Source organism: Bison bison, unplaced genomic scaffold (genome assembly GCF_000754665.1).
Source record: "Bison bison bison isolate TAMUID 2011002044 unplaced genomic scaffold, Bison_UMD1.0 scf7180017864283, whole genome shotgun sequence".
NCBI classification, from domain to species: Eukaryota; Metazoa; Chordata; class Mammalia; order Artiodactyla; family Bovidae; genus Bison; species Bison bison.
The window spans coordinates 976,273-996,166 of NW_011494855.1; the positions used below are offsets into that span (position 1 = coordinate 976,273).

Genomic DNA, 19,894 nt, shown 5'->3' on the forward strand with positions numbered 1-19,894 from the left:
CCATTTCTGTCCTTTATCGAGCTCATCTTTGCATGAAATGTTCCTTTGGTATCTCTGATTTTCTTGAAGAGATCCCTAGTCTTTCCCATTCTGTTGTTTTCCTCTATTTCTTTGCATTGATTGCTGAAGAAGGCTTTCTTATCTCTTCTTGCTCGTCTTTGGAACTCTGCATTCAGATGTTTATATCTTTCCTTTTCTCCTTTTCTTTTCACTTCTCTTCTTTTCACAGCTATTTGTAAGGCCTCCCCAGACAGCCATTTTGCTTTTTTGCATTTCTTTTCTATGGGAATGGTCTTGATCCCTGTCTCCTGTACAATGTCACGAACCTCATTCCATAGTTCATCAGGCACTCTATCTAATCAATAACATCAGTAAGGATACGAAAATATTGTGCCATCCTGGTCTTCAAATCTAGCAGAGGTATTGAATGAGGTTATTGAAAGCATATGGACCTGGGTAATCAGAGGCTCCTCACCCCCCACTCCCCATCCATGGAATGTATGCCCCAGACTTGAGAGAGCAATGTGTTGTTGAGACCACTGGGACCCTGTACATGACTGAACCCAGTTAAGGCCTCTATATAAGCTTTTAAGATTCTGGTGGGCAGGTGTGGAGAGATACTCATCTTGCAACCACCCAAGACAAGTCTCTTAAGGAAAGTCTTAGTTGCCTGGTGGCGTGTGGATCCATGTGGACCAAGGATCAGGCCCACTGGCAGGCAGACTCCCCACCACCGTACCACTGTGGAAGTTCTAAGAAGACTTTCTTGACAAGAGGAGTTGCTGATCTCCTTCTCTGTGTCCCCATGTTTTTTTTGTATTTTTCTGTTATTGGATTTTTCACAACCAATTTAATAGTTCACATCTGATTTCCATACTTGTCTGTGGGATAAAATGGCATCAAACTGTCTCCCAGTTCTTATCATCAAACCTAGAAAACAATAGGTGCTTGTTGTTGTTCAGTCACTCAGTCGTGTCTGACTTTTTGTGACCCCATGGACTACAGCACACCAGGTTTCCCGGTGCATCACCATCTCCCAGAGCTTGCTCAAACTCATGTCCATTGAGTTGGTGATGCCATCCAACCATCTCATCCTCTGTTGTCTCCTTCTCCTCCTGCCTTCAATCTTTCCCAGCATCAGGGTCTTCTCTAATGAGTTGGCTCTTTGCATCAGGTGGCCAAAGTATTGGAGCTTCAGTTTCAGCATCAGTCCTTCCAATGAATGTTCAGGACTGATTTCCTTTAGGATGGACTGGTTTGGTCTCCTTGCTATCCTAGGGACTCAAGAGTCTTCTCCAACTGGAGTGGGCTGCCATGTCCTCCTCCAGGGGATCTTCCCAACCCAAGAATTGAACCCAGGTCTTCCAAATTGCTGGCTGATTCCTTACCACCTGAGCCACGAGGGATGCCCCAATAGGTGATTAACACCTGTTTATTAAACACGTACATGAATGACTGGTTGGCTGGATGAATGAAAGATAATGCACACTTTGGGGATGAGAGTCAAGAATTCCTTGGTTATCAAGTAACACTTCATAAAACCTTAATGGTTTCATTTTTCTGTTCCAGATTGCTTGCTGCATATAATAGTCTCACGGATAAACACCTGGCTGGATATTTTAACAATACAAGGATAAGGCGGCATCTCTTAAGATCAGGGCTGGTAAGATTTGGTTTTGTTTCTACCTGCCCCCTTGTTTCATTAAGTCCAATATTTCCCTATCTTTCCTAGTTTCCTCTTTGAGCTTAACAATGACATCTTTTCCCTTCCCTCACTTTAGAATAATTACTTCCTTTCCAAAGCTCTGATTTATCTATTTGAGTCTATCTTTCAAAAGATAAGAAGAGAGGTCGGGAGGGCTGCTAAGGCAACTTATAAATTATTAAGGAAAATCCCTATAAGTTTCTAACAACATATTTCATTTGTTTATTCACTCATTTATTCAGCACATATTTATTGAACATATTGTATAAACCAGGAACTATTAGGGAGTTAGGATAGAGAAGTCTTTACTGTCTTCAGGAAAAAATATTGTTTTTAATAATCACAGGATATGATGTGGAAGATATGAACAGTTCAAAATTTTCCTCTAAATTTTTAAAAACTCTTTCATTTCATGTGACAGTTTATTGATACATTAGTGTCTTTCATTAGCTCCAAAACTATCATTTCCAGAAAATTTCCACTTCTCTAAATGTCTATAATGTGAAAACCTTTAAAAAATACTATAGTTTTCCATTCAAAGTAAGGAGTGTGGTTATAAAAAGTGTGACTAACGATTTTAGCTATTTACTCTCTTAAAACACAGTGAGTTTCCTTAACTCTCGTTGCCATGGTGTTGAAAGGATATGCATCGCATTTCTAATTGTTGTTTATGTGCTTGGCAGTCTGTCTGGGTAGATCTCAGAGAGTTTGCTTTTTGTCTCCTGGGGCTTTGTTATCAGATAGACCTGGCTGAAACCTGGCTCTGCCATTTAGAAGACAAAATCTTCAGCAAAACACTTAAGTTTCTCAGCTCCAAAGTGTTCAGTTGAAGAAAGATAATGAAGATAATGATACCCAGCACTCAGAGTTGTGACAATCAGAGATGTAGAAAAAATGGTTGTTGTAATTACTGTGGTTGCTATTAACACTGCTTCTTTGGATAACAGTCTGTGAGCTTCCTATGAAATGGGAAGGACTTTGTATTTCTTATCAACATCATTAACAAGCACTTATTGAATACCAATTATAAACATGGCAACTCAAACAGCAAAGACACAGCCCTTTCTCTAGAGCAGTTGTACAAATACAGTCCCTAAATCGGGAGTGTTCAGCATCATCTGGGAACTTGTTAGAGCACCACTCCAGATCTGCTTCCCTGATGGCTCAGATAGTAAAGAATCCACCTGCTAATGCAGGATATGCAGGTTTGATCAGGGAAGACCCCCTGGAGAAGGAAATGGCAACCCACTTCAGTATTCTTGCCTGGGAAATCCCATGGACAGAGGATGCTGGTGGGCCACAGTCCATGGGGTTACAAAGGGTCAGACACAACTTAGCAACAAAACAACAACACTCCAGATCTATTAAGTCAGAAACTGGAGGAGGGCCCATCAGTCTTAGGCTTGTCTTCCAGGTGATTTTCATCTCAAGTTTAAGCACTTCTGCCCTATGGGAGCTTCCAGTCCAACTGGGGAGAAATAACAATGTTCATTGCTGAGGGAGGGGCAGTACAGGAAGTTCTCAACAATTTTTCCTGATTGGATAAACAGGACATGGTATCCCATGGACAACACATTTCAAGGTCTGTAACTGATTTATTCACAATTCCAAGCACACTTTCTCTAACTACACCCCTTTCTTCCATTAGAAAATGCATTCATGAAAAAGATGATCAATAACCAATCACTTGTAGCACAATTCTAGTTGATCTCAATACTTCAATGTGTTGCAATAACAGTGCTAAAAACCTAGTTATCAGTTAAGAAATATGTGGTCTTGAATTAGATGTGAAGAGAAGAGCAGTATTTAAATAGAGGAAAAGGAAGAAGATGAACATTCTAGGAAGTATAACATCCTCAGTTTAGGGAAGATATTAAAAATAGAACAAATACGCCCATAGGACATAGGAAGGAATAAAATAAAAATCAGAAACGATCACTCCTGGGACTTGCAGTGATGTCTCTTGAAACCTGCCTGGAATACTTTGTATCTGTAGTACTGTATAATCTGAAAATATCTGAATCACAGCAAATTAAATTACATTCTGGGCTGGAAAGTAGAAGAAGAAAAGCAGTGTGAAAACAAAGTAATGAAACCAATTATTTTAAAAACAAATTGATGAGATCCTCTGTAGCTTACATGTTTTGCCCTTCAAAGTATTTCCTGTGAGATCATCAGCCTTGTGATCACTGCTCCTATTCATTGTTTCAAGGTAGCACTCCACCCCTTCTTCCCCAATGTGTTCAAAAAAAGAAATGAAAAGAACACCTGGGTTCTATCAAGGGAAAATTGTTACGCTAATGAAAACCTTGTTTTAAACATCAAGTGCACCACCTGTATGTGTTTTCCCAATGATGAGTTTATGAGACTGCCTTTTGCTTTTTTTCCCCTTATGAAACATTCATTAAAAGTGAAAGTTTATCAACCATAGTACTATACTCTGTAGGCTTTAAAGATGCTGCCTATTTCTCTTTCTGATTGACTGACTGTCCATCTATTTCTCTGCTTTGTGTTTCTATGTATGTTTTATTTATTCATTGACAGATCACAAGAAATGGAAGAATACTTTCTGAAAAGGAATACAAACTAAACATCATGAAGAAGGATCACCAAAAATATATCCGGGAGTGCTTAGCCCAGGCTATTTTCCATAAGGTTCTTGATATGGAGGTACAAGTATTAACTATTTCCTTCACAACTGATACTTTCCAGTAAGAAAATTCATACTTTCTGTACCCAGAATCAGGGGAAATTCTTCCTGTATTTCGTTAAAAACGAATGAAACAAGGTGAAAATGAAACAAGAAATACTGTATACCTCTCTAGGTAGTGAGAGGAGGCAAGACACCAAAGTAAGCATTTCTTCATTTCAGTTAGGGAAAAATATGGACATTGTTGTATAATTTGTGATATTTAATTTAACAAATGTAGATTTTTAGTCCATAATGGTTACTTTAAAACATATCAGTCCTCACCATCTGTACCTCAATTTCCATTTACTAAAAAAAAGTGACATCTGTTTAAATATCAGTAATTCTAACTGCCATGAATTATTTCAGATTTGTTATTCTTTGAAGGCTCCCAAGCTCAGCCGTATGCTAAATTTCAGGGAACAGGCATTGGAACATCTGCCGTCCCTCCCACTTTAGGCTACATTGGTCAGCATAGATTCACAACCCAAGCATCAACAACTTTTTTTTTCCACTCTGACATGGCACTTTTAGAAGGATATCTAGCTAACTTTATAAATCATTTTAGCCTTGCTCCATGGAACTTGTAGTTTCAAGCATCAACATCGTTTTAATGTCTGTGAAAAAGCATGTTACTTCTCTGCTTGACCAAGTAGCAGTAAATCAGAAAACTTGGCTCATGAAACCATCTACCTGTGGGTGCACCATACAATTACGAGCAACTGTAGAATCAAGAGTAAACCAATATTAAGTGTGAAGTGAAGTGAAGTGAAGTGAAGTTGCTCAGTCGTGTCTGACTCTTAGTGACCCCATGGATGAAGTAGCCTGCCAGGCTGCTTCATCCATGGGATTTCCTAGGCAAGAGTACTGGAGTGGGTGTCGTGTTACTGAAAATACTTATTAGTATGCTGCTACTAAAGTGAGCAAGTGTTATGCTCACTTTAGATGTATATGATTTGTTCTTTTAGGAATTCATTTTGTGATTTATGGGCTTCTCTGGTGGCTCAGGCAGTAAAGAATCTGCCTGCAATGTAGGAGACCAGGGTTCAAACCCTGGGTCAGGAAGATCCCCTGGTGAAAGGAATGGATACCCACTCTAGGCAAGAATAGCCTAGAGAATTACATGGACAGAGGAGCCTGGCAGGCTACAGTCCGTGGGGTTGCAGAGTCAGACATGACTGAGCGACTAAGTCATGACTGAGTCACTTTGTGACTTATATCATGTGCATGAATTATATAGAATCATTGTTTATGGCTCTCAAATTCACTTCCTTGTAAAACTATTAGTTGGAATTCTACAACTAATGTTGAAAAAACAGTACAGTGTAAAATTAACCTATACATAATTTCAAACTTAATCAATAGGGACCAAATTCTATATTAGTCTTGATCCTTGAACTTTGGTTTTCTAGAGTTTCATATAATGCACACATCATAACTATTAAATGTGCAATTATTAAAGTCTTTGTGTATTCTTGAAGTTTGAAATAAATAGTTCAGATAAATGTTAATGTGTAATATATAATTTTATATTATACACAATATATTAATATAATTTAAAATAAAATATTCAGTATTTCTAAACTATCACCTTTGTCTCACATTTAGTTTATGCCAATACTGTTTACTAATGTTGTTTTAATATTCATATATTCATTCATGCAAGAAAAGTTAACTGCAAGCTTACCATGTACCAGTATGGGGTTACATGATGTAGCTGCGAGATAAAATTTTTTTTAAAATGCTGTAGGAAGGGATCACATGCTAAACGAGAGGAACAAAGAGACTGAGCCCAAAAAGCAAGTCATTCCTTGCCTCTGTGAGAGTAGGAAGAAGCTGAACAGAGGTCCTGCCATTTGAACTGAGCCTGGAGGACTGAATGCAACTTGACATGAAAAGATCTAAGCAAAGCAGATGTGAAGTTGCAGAGGTGTGAGGGGACATTGTGGGTGGAAAAGAAAGCTCACTGAGGCCAGACTGCACTGTGAGTTGGCTGAAAGAGTGGCAGCAAGTGACACTCTCTAGTAAGTTTGGGGCCCTGTTTCTTGAGGCCTTCAATTCTCAGCTAGGTTAGGTGTGTAGGTGATGAGGCGATGAAACATTTTTCAGCAGGGGAGTGAAATTAATGAGCAGAGCTGCTTTAGAAAGATGATGTTGCTAAAAATGTGGAAGATGGATTAATGAGCTGGAAAAGATTGGAGGTGGGAGGTCAATTAGGAAGCTGTTGCCAGAGGGTGTGGGCTCACAGCAGTAGTGGAAGTGCCGGGGAGAAGCAGCTGTCCATGGGGATCTGGAAGAGGGAGAGAGAACAGAGAGCCTGACTCTGCCTGGGCCAGGAGAGGGAGGGAGGCACCTGAGCCACTCTGAGGTTTCTAGCATGGTGGTGCGTGCCTTGCAGGAAATTGGGAACAACGACATGGACTAGATAAGAACCCCCAACTGGTGGGAAAACCTGATAGAGTGCTGACCCGGAAGCCAGCAGAGTCTTACAAGCTGCAGAATGGTTCTGTAAGAAGACTACTGGGGAGAAAAGTGGTTTCAGAGATGGTAGAAAAGAATGGGGCTTCCCGGGTGGCTCAGTGAGTGAAGAATCCTCTTGCAATGCAGGAGACACTGGTTTGATCCCTGGGTCTGGAAGATCTGGAGGAGGGCATGGCAACCCACTCCAGTGTTCTTGCCTGGAGAACCCCATGGACAGAGGAGCCTGGCGGGCTACAGGCTACAGGGTTGCAAAGAGTTAGACAGGACTGAAGCGACTGAGCACTCTCACACACACAGAGAGGAGTGAGGATGGGAGAGGGGGACTGCAGTGAGGTGAGAATAAACGGAAGGTGGAAGTGGTTGATAGTAAATCTAATGAAGTTTGGTGATAAGTGGGTGAGATAACAGAAAGAGAAGAAAGGCTTTGAGAAGAGGATTGATGATACTTAGAGAGGGAATGATTGAGTCTGCAGGGTCTTAAAGGCAGCCGGAGGGGATCAAGAGCAGTTAAAAAACATTTTTTAAAAGCGACAGAATATCAAACACTCTCAAAGGTGTCTGAATGATTTCAAATTGAATTATAAGCAGATTATTTTTACATGAAATTTATTTTTAAGTTATATAACTAATATACTACCAAAACTTTGGAAAACATAAGAAAGCATTAAAAAAGGAAAAGAACTGTGCATAATTTCTCCTCTCAGAGATAACTGTTGTTAATAGTCACATTTCCTTTTTGTCTTTTGTCTATTCATATATGGACATTAATAAACCCATATCATGATGTGAGAGAAACATGGTTTCTCCAAAAAAAAAAAGACAAGCCAGGAAGTTAATGTCAGAAAGAAAGTGAAAGTCGCTCAGTCGTGCCAACTCTTTGCAACCCCATGGACTATACGGTCTATGGAATTCTCCAGGCCTGAAAACTGGAGTGGGTAGCCTTTCCCTTCTCCAGGGGATCGAACCCAGGTCTCCAGCATTGCAGGCGAATTCTTTACCAGCTGAGCTACCAGGGAAACCCAGGACTAGGATTCAAATTACAGTTCCACCACTGACTAGATGTGTGACCTGGGGTAAGTTCATGGTCCTCTGCCTCAGTTCCTTCATTTGTGAAACTAGCTGCTGCTTCTACTAAGTCGCTTCAGTCATGTCTGACTCTGTGCGACCCCATAGACAGCAGCCCAACCAGGCTTCCCTGTCCCTGGGATTCTCAAGGCAAGAACACTGGAGTGGGTTGCCATTTCCTTCTCCAATGCATGAAAGTGAAGAGTGAAAGTGAAGTTGTTCAGTCGTGTCCGACTCTTAGCAATCCCGTGGACTGTAGCCTACCAGGCTCCTCTGTCCATGGGATTTTCCAGGCAAGAGTACTGGAGTGGGGTGCCATTGAGACTGCTTAGCAATTGGGATTGTTCAAGAAGAGATGATATTCACGAAGCACTCTCCCAGCACTGGGACAGGCACACGATGTGAGCTCGATCAACAAAATTGCATTTCCATGCAGTTCAGCTTTGTACTTTTATCAGCATTACACTCATTTTCCATTTTTAAAGCCAAATCTTTTGGAACCTTATTTTAAAAATTACATTCTGTCCCGTTTATATGGATGTGCCCCAAACTTAAACCATTCTCTTTAAGGTTTATAATGCTTCTGAATTTTTGCTTTGAAGGAAAAGAAACTTTCAGACAGCATCTTTGTGCATAAAACATTTTTTTAAATTATTATTTAGATTTCCCCCTAGGTTTAGAAGTGAAATTTATGGGTTATCAGTAGGAGCACTTTTAACTGCCTAATGTATGTTAGGAATTGGCTTTTCAAAGAGTTGTACCAATTTATATTCCCATGTGCACACTTATGCACATGATTCTTCTCCATCTCAGTGACAAGAGGGGTAATTGAGAATACCGTTAGCTAGTGGGGTTATTTTCCTCTCAAAAATTCTTTACTATAATTGATATGATGCTTTCCTTCACTCTTTCCTCTTTATTTAGCGTTACCATCAGCTTGAAATAAAAAAGAAACTGGAGACCTTAGCTAGGAAGGAGCGAATTCAGAGATTTAAGGTAAGGAGTTCCATAACTATTTTACTTCATAATATTATTTCATAATTTTGAAGGTCAGTGGTACTATTATTGAAGCTCTTTGGAGTCACTTTATTTTGGGGTAACTCATAACTGACATCAAATGGTTCCACCATACTTGAATCTTGGCCACTGTTATTTTGGAAGATCATAATAAAATAGGAGCTACTGTACAAGAGAAACTGTATAAGGCACAATTAATTCGAAGAAAAACTTGAAAATGTCCTCAAGTTTGAAATTTTGCTTTTGTATTTTCTTGATTGATTTGTGATAGAGGCCAAAAGATTTGTTTGTCATAAGAAGATAAAAATAGACGGTGATGTTCTCAGTGTTATCGAAAATGGAGCATTTTAAGAATTATCCAATGGTGCTTTTTCATGTGAATGTGACCTTTGAAAAATATATGGTAGGAAAGATCTATATTAGCAAACAAAACATAAGATTTAGAGGTTTTGTGAAGTCATTTAAAAATTCCTGTTTTCTACTTTTGCATTTGAAATTTCTTGTTTGCAGTCAACTTAGGAAATGTATAAATTTAAATTAAGAGATGAGAGATTCAATTAGGCATGTTTGAAAGGTTTCAGTTTAGATTGGCAGTTTTACTCAATTTGTTGAGTCATTCAAGCCCACATGTTGTTCTTCATTTTCAGTGTAGTGCTACAAATGTGGGACTTAAGACACATTTCACAAACTGATGAATATTCGTGAAGCTTCTGTGGAATAACTTGCAGTAGGAAACAGTCATTTTCCCTCTTGCCTGATAGACTCAAATCTGTCTATTTTATCTTGGTCAAAACATACTATTGTTATAAAAGTGTTGTTAAATAACAAGACAATAGGTCAGTTTCTCCGGATCAGAAAAGTTGGTGTGGAAAGATTTGTAGTTAAGTCAATTTTGCCAATAGTGTTCTCTGTCAAGGAATGATAGAGTCTACAATTTATCTGCTGAAGTGTTGATGGAGAAAATAGTAACTGGAAATGGTTTCTGAAACAGTGTTGTATTCACTCTTGCCTGTATGGCCAGACACACTAACCAGGTACATGGGCATGTTGCAACATTGGCAGAAATTCCTGATAGGCACTTTATTTCCTCCTTGTACGGTTTTGATTCATCACAATTTTCACCTGTAGCTGCACTTGGCAAAAGACTTATATTTTAGGCCCCCCTTATGTCATGTATAACCTTTTGCTTATGGCATTATTTAATTTTTTTTTGAGACAGAAATGTAATACTTTGTGGTAGTGTCTACCGATCAGAGTAGTGAGGAACATTGTGCTTCTTCAGTGATCTGCTTCAAGCAAATTAAACATTATGCTAAAACTAAGGATACATTGCATCTGTAGCTTTTACCATGAGCACGGCTATTCCTTTAGGTAAAGCATACTCAGTTTCTTGCCTTTCACTACCATACCCAACTCTCTAATACAGCTGTGAAAACATCTCCTCGTTATTATGATGGTCCTTGGATGGAGTACTTTTGAAAAGCACGAGAAAGAACTTCTCTACTCATATAACATTTCTTCTCTGGCAGGTATTAATTTAACCTAGATGAGTAGTTATGCATTGATTTGTTAAATCACTTTCTTATTCTAGGGAGAGCACACAAGATGGACTATAGAAAATAACACACCCCTCCTGTCTCCCCGCCCCCCCGTTGGCCCCAAGACTAACCGTGGCCATAGTGTTCTGGTCGATGAAGGGCATTCCAGTCCAGTAACACCGGTGAGTCACATTAATCATGCTGACTTGCACCTTCTTATAACTCTCAGGAAGAATGCTCTTGGGGTACATGGTTGTATCATCCTTATAGTCTTATATCCATTCAAGTCTGTGCCTACTGAATGTCCCACCTTCATCCAATGTCACCACTCTCAAATCCATTTTGTTACTACTAGATTAGTTTTCTTGAAGTGCAGATTATTTGTTACTTACATGCCCAAGTACCTTCACTGGCTCTGTGTCGCCTATAGAGAAATCCAGACTCTTGCAATTGACATTTAAGACCCTAAACCACATGACATCAATTTAGCTATCTTAATATTTTTCCTCATCATTACCCTTTAGCACCCTATGTGCGAGTGTGCCAAGTCAGTTCAGTTGTGTCTGACTCTTTGCAACCATATGGACTGTAGTGCAGCACAATTGAGCTGTTGGTTGTTCCATACATGTTCTATATTTTCTGACTTCTGGATCTTGTTCTTGCTATTCTCTCTACTCTTACCTTATCTGTAAAGGTTTTTTATGCACACAAATTCAATGTACTACAGAACACGAACCAGATACTTACATCTGAGCTTCTTTTATCAGAAGTATATGTCATAATCTAAAAGAAAAATAATTAAATGCACAAAAATTCTATTAAAGAAATCACACACCCCTACATTTCATTCTAGTTCAATTCATTTACAACCTAGGGGTGGTATTTGCTTGAAGGAATAGGTCGCTTGAAACAATATAAATACAGGAAGAGATTTGCAAAATATTTGCTGGCAGTTGATGGTTTCAGCTTTCAACAAATAGCTTTGATGACATCTTTATTCTTGCTTTTTGTGGCCTAATATATTTCCTTGTTAGCATGGACATTTTTTGGATTGCATAGTATTTATAGAGGTATTGCAGTGCTTTCACAGATTATTGAAGTAGATTCATCACATATAGTGTTAAGCTTTGACTTTTTCAAAGGTAAATATGTTTTGACATTTACCGATGAACAGCTCAAGTTATAAAAAGCAACTGTCTTTTCTTTGTTGTTACCGAATTTCCAGGCTTCATTTAAATGTATATGTACATAAATATTCTTTCGTTGGGTGGCAGATTCACTAGAATCCCAAAAGCTTATCCTGGGTGAAACAAAAGAAATAATCAAGTTCCGTTTTCTATCTTCCCACCTGTTTTAGGGAGGAAAAAACCCTTGAAAGGCTTTCTTTTCAATTTTCCAGCTGAACAGCCTCAATAAGTAGTTTATGATACATCCAGGAGATCTTAATGTGGCAGGAGTGAGAAAGTAATTTAAAAATTACAGGAAACACTGCACCAGCACTTTAGCAGCCTTTCTGTCTGGTAAGCCAGGATCCCTCACTTGATCACCCCCTGCGGTGCTTCTGCCCTGGAAGGGATACCTATTGTGATCTTGGAATTGTACTTTGCATTTTACAGAAATTCAAGTCCTTCTTTTTTGTTTTCCTGACTTGCTTACATATCCTCTAAACTTGACTCCTGATCTCTCTAGGTGCTATTGGGATGAAGATAATCCTTTGGGGATACTGCCGTCCCTTTTTCTCTTTGAACTTTCTTGAGTGAATAAGGAAAGCATACAGTGAATAGTCACTGCACTTGATCACTAATTGCACCTGGACTTTCAAAATAGCATGTAGCTTTTAGCTGCACCGTGCCATTAAAACTGTGGAGAGTCATTCAGGTAATTTTGTACATGCTTGGAAAATTCACCCCCAGAGATCTTCTTAGAAGAATTAGAAATGCTCAGCTATGCTGAGTAATCACCAGGTAGTGAATTTCAATTCACATTCTGGTACAGTTTTGAAAATGTTAAGCTACAGTGCCATATTTATTCCCAGAAAATACATTATGAACAGTTTAAAGTGTAGCAAATTTAAGGTGGCTTCTGATGTGAACTATAACAGTTTGTAGCTCACAGCTGTTAGTTGAATGGTACAGATTTGTTTTTTAGAGATACATGTAATCAGTTAAACATTTGACTGCCACATTCATCTAACGGAATGCAAATGTGGGGAAGTAACATTTAGAGCACAGCAGCAAATAGATCATGTTTTAGTTTATAGTAACCTGCTTTCCAAATCCTACATTCAGTGTTTCTGTATTCGGTTTGATTTTTAGACAGGAGTGAGTCTTAAGGCATATTTCTTTCACAGAGATCAAAAGAATTCTTTTGGATAATCTGATTCCCTTTTTCAGAAAACATCTAGTTTGATTTCTCTTTGTGGGTTTTAAGACCTTGTACCTTTTGGCTCATAGAGGCTTATATCCTATTTCTTTAAACTAAATGTTGTTCTAGTCAATCCACTTGGTTTCCTGTCTAGGTTTGTGTGCAGAGACCAAAATAATGACTTTAATGTGAGGATTGCTCCCCACCTTAAGTTTCAAGTCCTGTGCTATCTCTACTTTCTCAGTCATAAAAAGCTCAGACTCCTTTTGTGTCACTGATCTGCCATATTTAGTGTGTTGTCTTCATCCACTCAAGCCACGATGGCATATTTTTGTTGTTCAGTTGCTCAGTCATGTCCAACCCTTTGTGACCCCATGGACTGCAGCATGCCAGGCATCCCTGTATATTACCATGTGGGTATTTCAGCCCGAAAGAAGAGGATAGGGGAAAGTGAAGACATTTTTTTTTCTTTCTAAGAACATGATCTGGAAGTTTCATATATCACTTCTGCTCATATCTTATTGGACAAAACTGAGGCATACGTCTATATAGAATTGGAAGAGATGCTGGGAAATATAGTTCTTATTTGTTATAGCCATGTTCCCTAATGGGCTTCCTTGGTAGCTCAACTGGTAAATAATCTGCCTGCAATTCAGGAGACCCCAGTTTGATTCCTAGGTTGGGAAGAACTCCTGGAGAAGGATTAGGCTACCCACTCCAGTATTTTGGGGCTTCTTTGGTGGCTCAGTCAGTAAAGAATTTGCCTGCAATGTGGGAGACCTGGGATTGATCCCTGGGCTGGGAAGATCCCTTGGAGGAGGGCATGGCAATCCACTCCAGTGTTCTTAACCTGGAGAATTCCCATGGATAGCAGTCCATGGGGTAGCAAAGAGTTGGACACGACTGAGCGACTAAGCACAGCACACATGTTCCCTAATAAATGTTACATTACATAAAGAAAGGAAAGCAGATCTTGGGATATATTACTTTTGCTGTCCTTCCCATGTTTGGTTCACAACTGATTCTTCTTACTTGGATGTCCAAATTCACCATCCCTTTTTTTTTATTTAACATTATCCTTTATTGCTCATTCATTTGGATAAAATGTAACTACTTCTGTGAAACTTTCACTTTTAATACTTGTCTCATTGGCTTATTCCAAATAACTTTTAGTTCTATGTTCGTTAGTTTGCAGGTATTTTGTTATTATTCTCTCTTTGGTAGTATTTGTGTGGTTCATTTGACACTAATTGTCTTGTGTTGCCATTAGATTACTGTTTCATCTCCTCACAGTGACTACAGTTGGAATTCAGTAAGTGCTGACTTAACAAAAGCAGAGCTTTAGCAACGTATAACATGCTTGTCAAGATGGTACTAAGATCCAGTTTTGGTGGTGGGAGCAGCCCTATCACCATTTTTTATGTATTTATACAACACTTTTCCAGAGTTGAATATTTGTGGTCACTACTAGAGTCAATGTAATAAATCTTTTTTATGAATCATTTACATACTATCTTTCTCACACCCTCTTACCCAAATTTGCATGTATTATTCTTAACAGGTTTACCAGTATTTTATTGTAATAGAACAACTGGGCCAAACATTTTGTTTTTTCCATTTTTGAAACATTGCTGATCTTTACGCTAAGGTTACAATGTTCTGTCAGTGCTCCCACAGGCACATCTAATGCTCTGAACTGGCATTTTTGGTGTTCTCTGCAGTACATTCTTGATTAGAAAATGCATCAGTCAGGGTCTCAGCAGGAAACAGATGGCTCACACAAATAGGGTAATTAGGACGAGTTTAATAAAGAAACTATTTAGAAAGATGTGGGCAGGGTTAAGGACAACCAACTGGGGATGTAAAGCGTGCTGGGGTGAACACAGTGGGAACCACATCATGTAGGGCTAAGGGGAAAGGGAGGTATTGGATACCAGAACCAGCAGGCGGTTTCTGGAAGAAGACTTCCTGAAGAGCTGTGGACTTTGGTGGAGGACCCAGTTGGCCCATCGTGACCTTGGCAGGAGGGTCCAGCAGCATTAGGACCCCAGTCTCCTTCCCTCCTGTCTTTGATCTCCTGCCAGTGTCTTTCACTGGCCAAATCCGACTGGAAACCTGAGGTTAGTTGATATGGTCCATTAAGAAATGACTCCCAGCAGCCAGAGCAGAAAGGAGAAGGTAGAGAAGAGGAGCAAATGGAAACCGTCTAGCTTGGAAAACATCTCTGAACATCTACATTTTGGTAGTATTTTCCAAAGTTGCCAGTCACTAGTTCTCATTTTTGTTTTCCTAATAGTTCAAGGAAGAGATAGAATAAATAAATGGTAATGCATTAGAGGTAAGCATTCGCCTTCCCTTGTTTTGAATCATATTGTCTGCTTTTACTTCAGCACTAGTCTTAAGGCTTAAAACCTGGAGTGAGTTCATTCTGATTATATTCCCTAGGTCTTCAAAATCAGAACATTATTCAACTTAACATTTAATTGAACAAAGGGCTTCCCAGGTGACTCAAATGGTAAAGAATCTGCCTGCAGTGTGGGACACCTGGGTTTGATCCCTGGGTTGGGAAGATCCCTGGAGAAGGGCATGGCAACACACTCCAGTATTCTTGCCTGGAGAATTCCATTGGCAGAGGAGCCCGGTGGGCTACAGTCCATGGGGTCATAAAGGGTTGGACATGACTGAGCGACTAAAACTTTCATTCTATGTACAGCATCAACTAGGCATTGTCAGTGAGTTTACAGTATGAATAAAATACAGGAACCTAACAGAGAACATCTTTATCTAAAATACTCTACAATTGTGGCATTTAGGTATGTAGAAGACTTCCACACCATATGTTTTAACAAATACATTGGGTCATAAGGGTATGTATAATGGAAGGACATAATTAAAGTTTAATCTGTTCGGTAAAAAGGCACCATTAATTACTCTAGGCAATTTGTTGAGTTATTAATTGGGTCTGGAAACATGTCAAGATACTAATTTAAATGGAATTTTTTCCCCTAATTGTCTAGACAGCCCCTCGACCATACACTGCTCCTGGAAATATGCAGCCTCCATTTCGATTACAACCTCTTCCCAGTAATTCTGCAGTACGAACTGTTCCAAAGATAACTTTGGGATCCAGATCAAAAACCTCATTGCTGGAAACTGAAACTTCATTTCCCATTGGGGTAAATGCTTTTTCTTCTCAGTTTTTAAGATGCTAGATTCAATTAATCTGATCAATGAAATTTATATTGTGTACTTATTAAACACTTGCTCTGTACTTCTGTTTAATTATATTTTACTTTAATTGGAAGACCTATAATTTCTGTGTTATTGGGAAAAATAGTAAGGAATAGACTTGTAATAATATAAGATGATCTCTCATGAACTTGAAAGGTTGTATAAAAACAAAGAGGATCTTTTTATGGCTAGATATGACTTCTAACAGAATAGACACAGTGTTGACTGCTTCCAAATTTTAAAATGCATGAAACCTAGAAAATGAAAATTTCCAAGAATAGGTTGGCATTTGCATGCTGACTTACTTTACCATCAGTGTATGAAATTGCTTCAAGTTTGACTCTGGAGAAGGTTGGATATAGAAGGAAAAGAATGTCTGTCTTAAAAAAGTCCTGAATTAATCACACTCGGAAGCTTGACTATGCTTCTTTTTCAAGGTTATGTCTCAGGTAATTTTCACTTATTTTAAACAGAGCACAGGAAGGAGGCAGGGAAGTCATCAAACATGAGTTACTCTAACAGGGAAGGACAATTGGGACATTTAGTAATTAGAAAAGGTATTGTTTGTATTTCTAAGACCAAGAAGAAACATTTGCCAGCTTAAGAAAGAACCTGTGTTATGAGTACAATTGTAATTATGCTCAAATGGGTGAATTTAGTTCCATTTATTATTAGGAAACATAAGACATATGAAATTAAGATGTTTTTACCTAAAGCTGACAGATGACCTTGTCACTAAGAAATTAATTGAAATAAATTATCTTTCACATTAAAAGTATAAATATAACCCCCAAATGATAAATAATATTTTAATCCAACTAGTATGTTTTTTAGCTGGTGAATCACTTTTCACAAACCTTACTTTAGTTAATTTAATAGTACATTCTTGGAAAGAAGGATAAATTAAAAAGTGGTGGCATTTTGTCTAGGGAATACTACTTAGAGCTGGGCAGAAGTGATTGGGTCATAAGCCAATTCCGTTGACACTTTCTAGGATCTGATCTCCACTTTAAATGTCCAGAGATTTCCCATTTCAAGCTAGTGTCCAGGAATCGTCAGGTCCTGAGATATTGTCTCAAGCTAACTAAACTAAGACATGACAAGCCCATTTTTATCACTATTGTGAATCAAAATAGGGAGTCAAATCATAATTAGGGGCCATTAATTCACCAGATATCAAATAAATCAAAGCTTGTAGAAACAGTACATTTTCCCCTTGTAGGCAGACCTAGATGGGAAGCCAGATAACAATGAGAAGGTTGCCTAGTGAGTATGGAACCAGAATGAGGGGATATGGTAGAATGGAATGTTAATGGCATCAGGCTGTCTTAGCCTGATGCATCTGTCTCATCTTAGGAATGGGCTTGCCAAAGGTACCAGAAAGCTCAAAGGTCTTTGGCTAAAGCCCTCTGAATCCTCCAGGGATAACTTTGCCTTTAGGACTGGAAATATTCAAAGTCCAATGGGTGGGATTTCCTCTCCCTTAGATAGTACTCAGATGGGCACTCTCCATGTTTGCCAAGGTGATTATATTCTTTTCTAAATTCCTATTATCTATTAACTCTACTTGATCGGACCCACTTTCTGTTAGATATGTGACCATTATCAATCAGGTAATATTCAATTTCTTCTGACTAGTAAATGATTTTTCTTTTAGGTGATTTTCCAAATCTGCTCTGAGGTACTGGGTAGATATATTAATTAAATCTTTACAGGACCTTTTATTTAACCATTTCCAAGTTTGGGAATGTGAATGAGTAAGGGATTGACATTTAATGGTAGCTTATGATTCATGTTGAGGTTTGACAGTAAACAACAAAATTCTGTAAAGCAGTTATCCTTCAGTTAAAAAATAAATTAATTAAAAAATGGTAGCTCATACATGCTGACAAGGTTGAGATCAATTCCATGTTAATTTCAACCAGCTAAACTTAACATTTTTCATACAGTGGAATTTAATTGGGCATTTACTATTGACTGGGTCCTGCTCTAGGCATTAGTAATATATCAATTATCAAAGCAGACAATGTTCTCTGACTTTTTGGAGTTTATACTGTGATGTACACAGTCAAAATATACCGCCAAGAAAAACATATAATTCTTTCAATGGCATTGATGATGAAAATGACTTAATATAAAATTAGACAAGAAATTCCTAAAGAATAATAGTTTGCATGACTGCTGAGTATGTAGTAAGCACCAACTAAATAGTAAAAGATATGTATGGGGGAATTGTTTGAAGGTGTGACATACTTAAGTAAGTTGAATTTTCCAAGTATTAGGAGCGAGGATCTTTGATTTAGGCAAAAGCAATTTGGTCAAAACAGATTGGTTGAGATGCTGTTGAGTAAATTAATGACATGACTGAAAATGATTATACTTGGAATGAGAGTTTCTTATACACTATTGATAAGAACAGAAATTGGTACAACTATTTGTGAAGACAGTATGGGAATATTTATCAACATTTTAAATGAACATGCTCAAGCATTTTAGCATATTGGAATTTATCCTAGGAACATACATGCATGTGAAGAGAAATAGATTCAGGAACTTTAGAATTATATTTCCAATAGTGAACGTTTGGAAGACACCTAAGAATTTATTGTTTAAAAATGTTGTAGCATATTAAATAATATTTAAAAATAAGGTAAATTATTTATACTACCATAGGGAGATGTCCAAGATTCTTTGGGCTAGAAAAAAAAAGAAAGGTATGGAGTAGAAGTTTAATTTTTAAAAAATTTACTAAACTTCATTACCAAATAAGGCATGCCAATGATGGATAACTACTTAGAAATTAAAAGTAGAACCTCCCAAGACCAAAAAGTTCTGAATTCATTGATTTTATTGTTTTATTATCTTATTTTCACTTCTTTAATTTATATTTGTTATTACAATGTCAGTGCACACCAGCAGAGAAAAAATTGGAAAATGTAAGAAAAAAATGAGAGCATAAATAATACCTGCAACATCAAGCAATCTAATAATTCTAAGCCCCTTGGTGAATATCTATCTAAATACCTTCTGTTCATAAAAATGTTGATTTCAATCAAAGTATGAAGTACCCATGCCTTTATTTAATCTGCTTTTGTTTAATAGCAATGAGAATGTTTGGGGAATGACTTCTCTTTCTTAAAAATAACTTTTTACAATTTAAGCATCTCAAAATAAAAGATAAATTGGCTGAAAATAAATTTAAAACAATACTAAATAAATTGGTATAAGACAGATTTAAATGATTAAAGATAATCTAAAGTTTGAAAACTACCTCAGATATACAAAAATTATCAATATGTGAAAATTCAGAGGCTCAAATACACATGAAACTAAAATTTTTGATTATGCATTAGGTACTTTTTAGTCATTAAGGTACTAAATGTTGATTAAATTTATATGCTCCACCCCCACAAATAATCCAAATCCTTAAAGGCAACCCTGTGTTTAGAGTCTTCCAGTCATCCCTGATTTTATCAAAATCCACATATAAATTATTTAAATGAAATGTATGACCATGCTGCATGGAGCTTTTTATGTCAGGACTCCAAAAGAATAGATTAACAATATTCTTTTTAAAGCTTGATGAGAATCTTTTATAATAAAGCAAATTTTATTTAATTATCCTTTTACTGATGGACTTGGTACTTCAACTACATTTTTTTTCTCTTTTTGTCAAGGAAAAGCATTTTATTTTATATATTGCAGTGTGTACATGTCAATCCCAAGCTGATCAATTAAATTTTTTAGACATATTTGTGTGTGTACCTGTGTGTGTATATTCTATTACACACTTACATAAATGTA

The 19,894-nt window shown here is 37.7% G+C and overlaps 1 protein-coding gene across 1 annotated transcript in view; it reads left to right on the forward strand.

The window, feature by feature from the left end:
- Positions 1-19,894, forward strand: part of ERICH3 (glutamate-rich 3) — a 121,375-nt gene that overhangs the window by 29,974 nt on the left and 71,507 nt on the right. Inside the window, 5 exon segments of the mRNA XM_010849425.1 lie at positions 1,570-1,663; positions 4,250-4,375; positions 8,865-8,936; positions 10,549-10,677; positions 15,877-16,035. Of these exon segments, the coding sequence (XP_010847727.1) occupies positions 1,570-1,663; positions 4,250-4,375; positions 8,865-8,936; positions 10,549-10,677; positions 15,877-16,035 (580 nt within the window).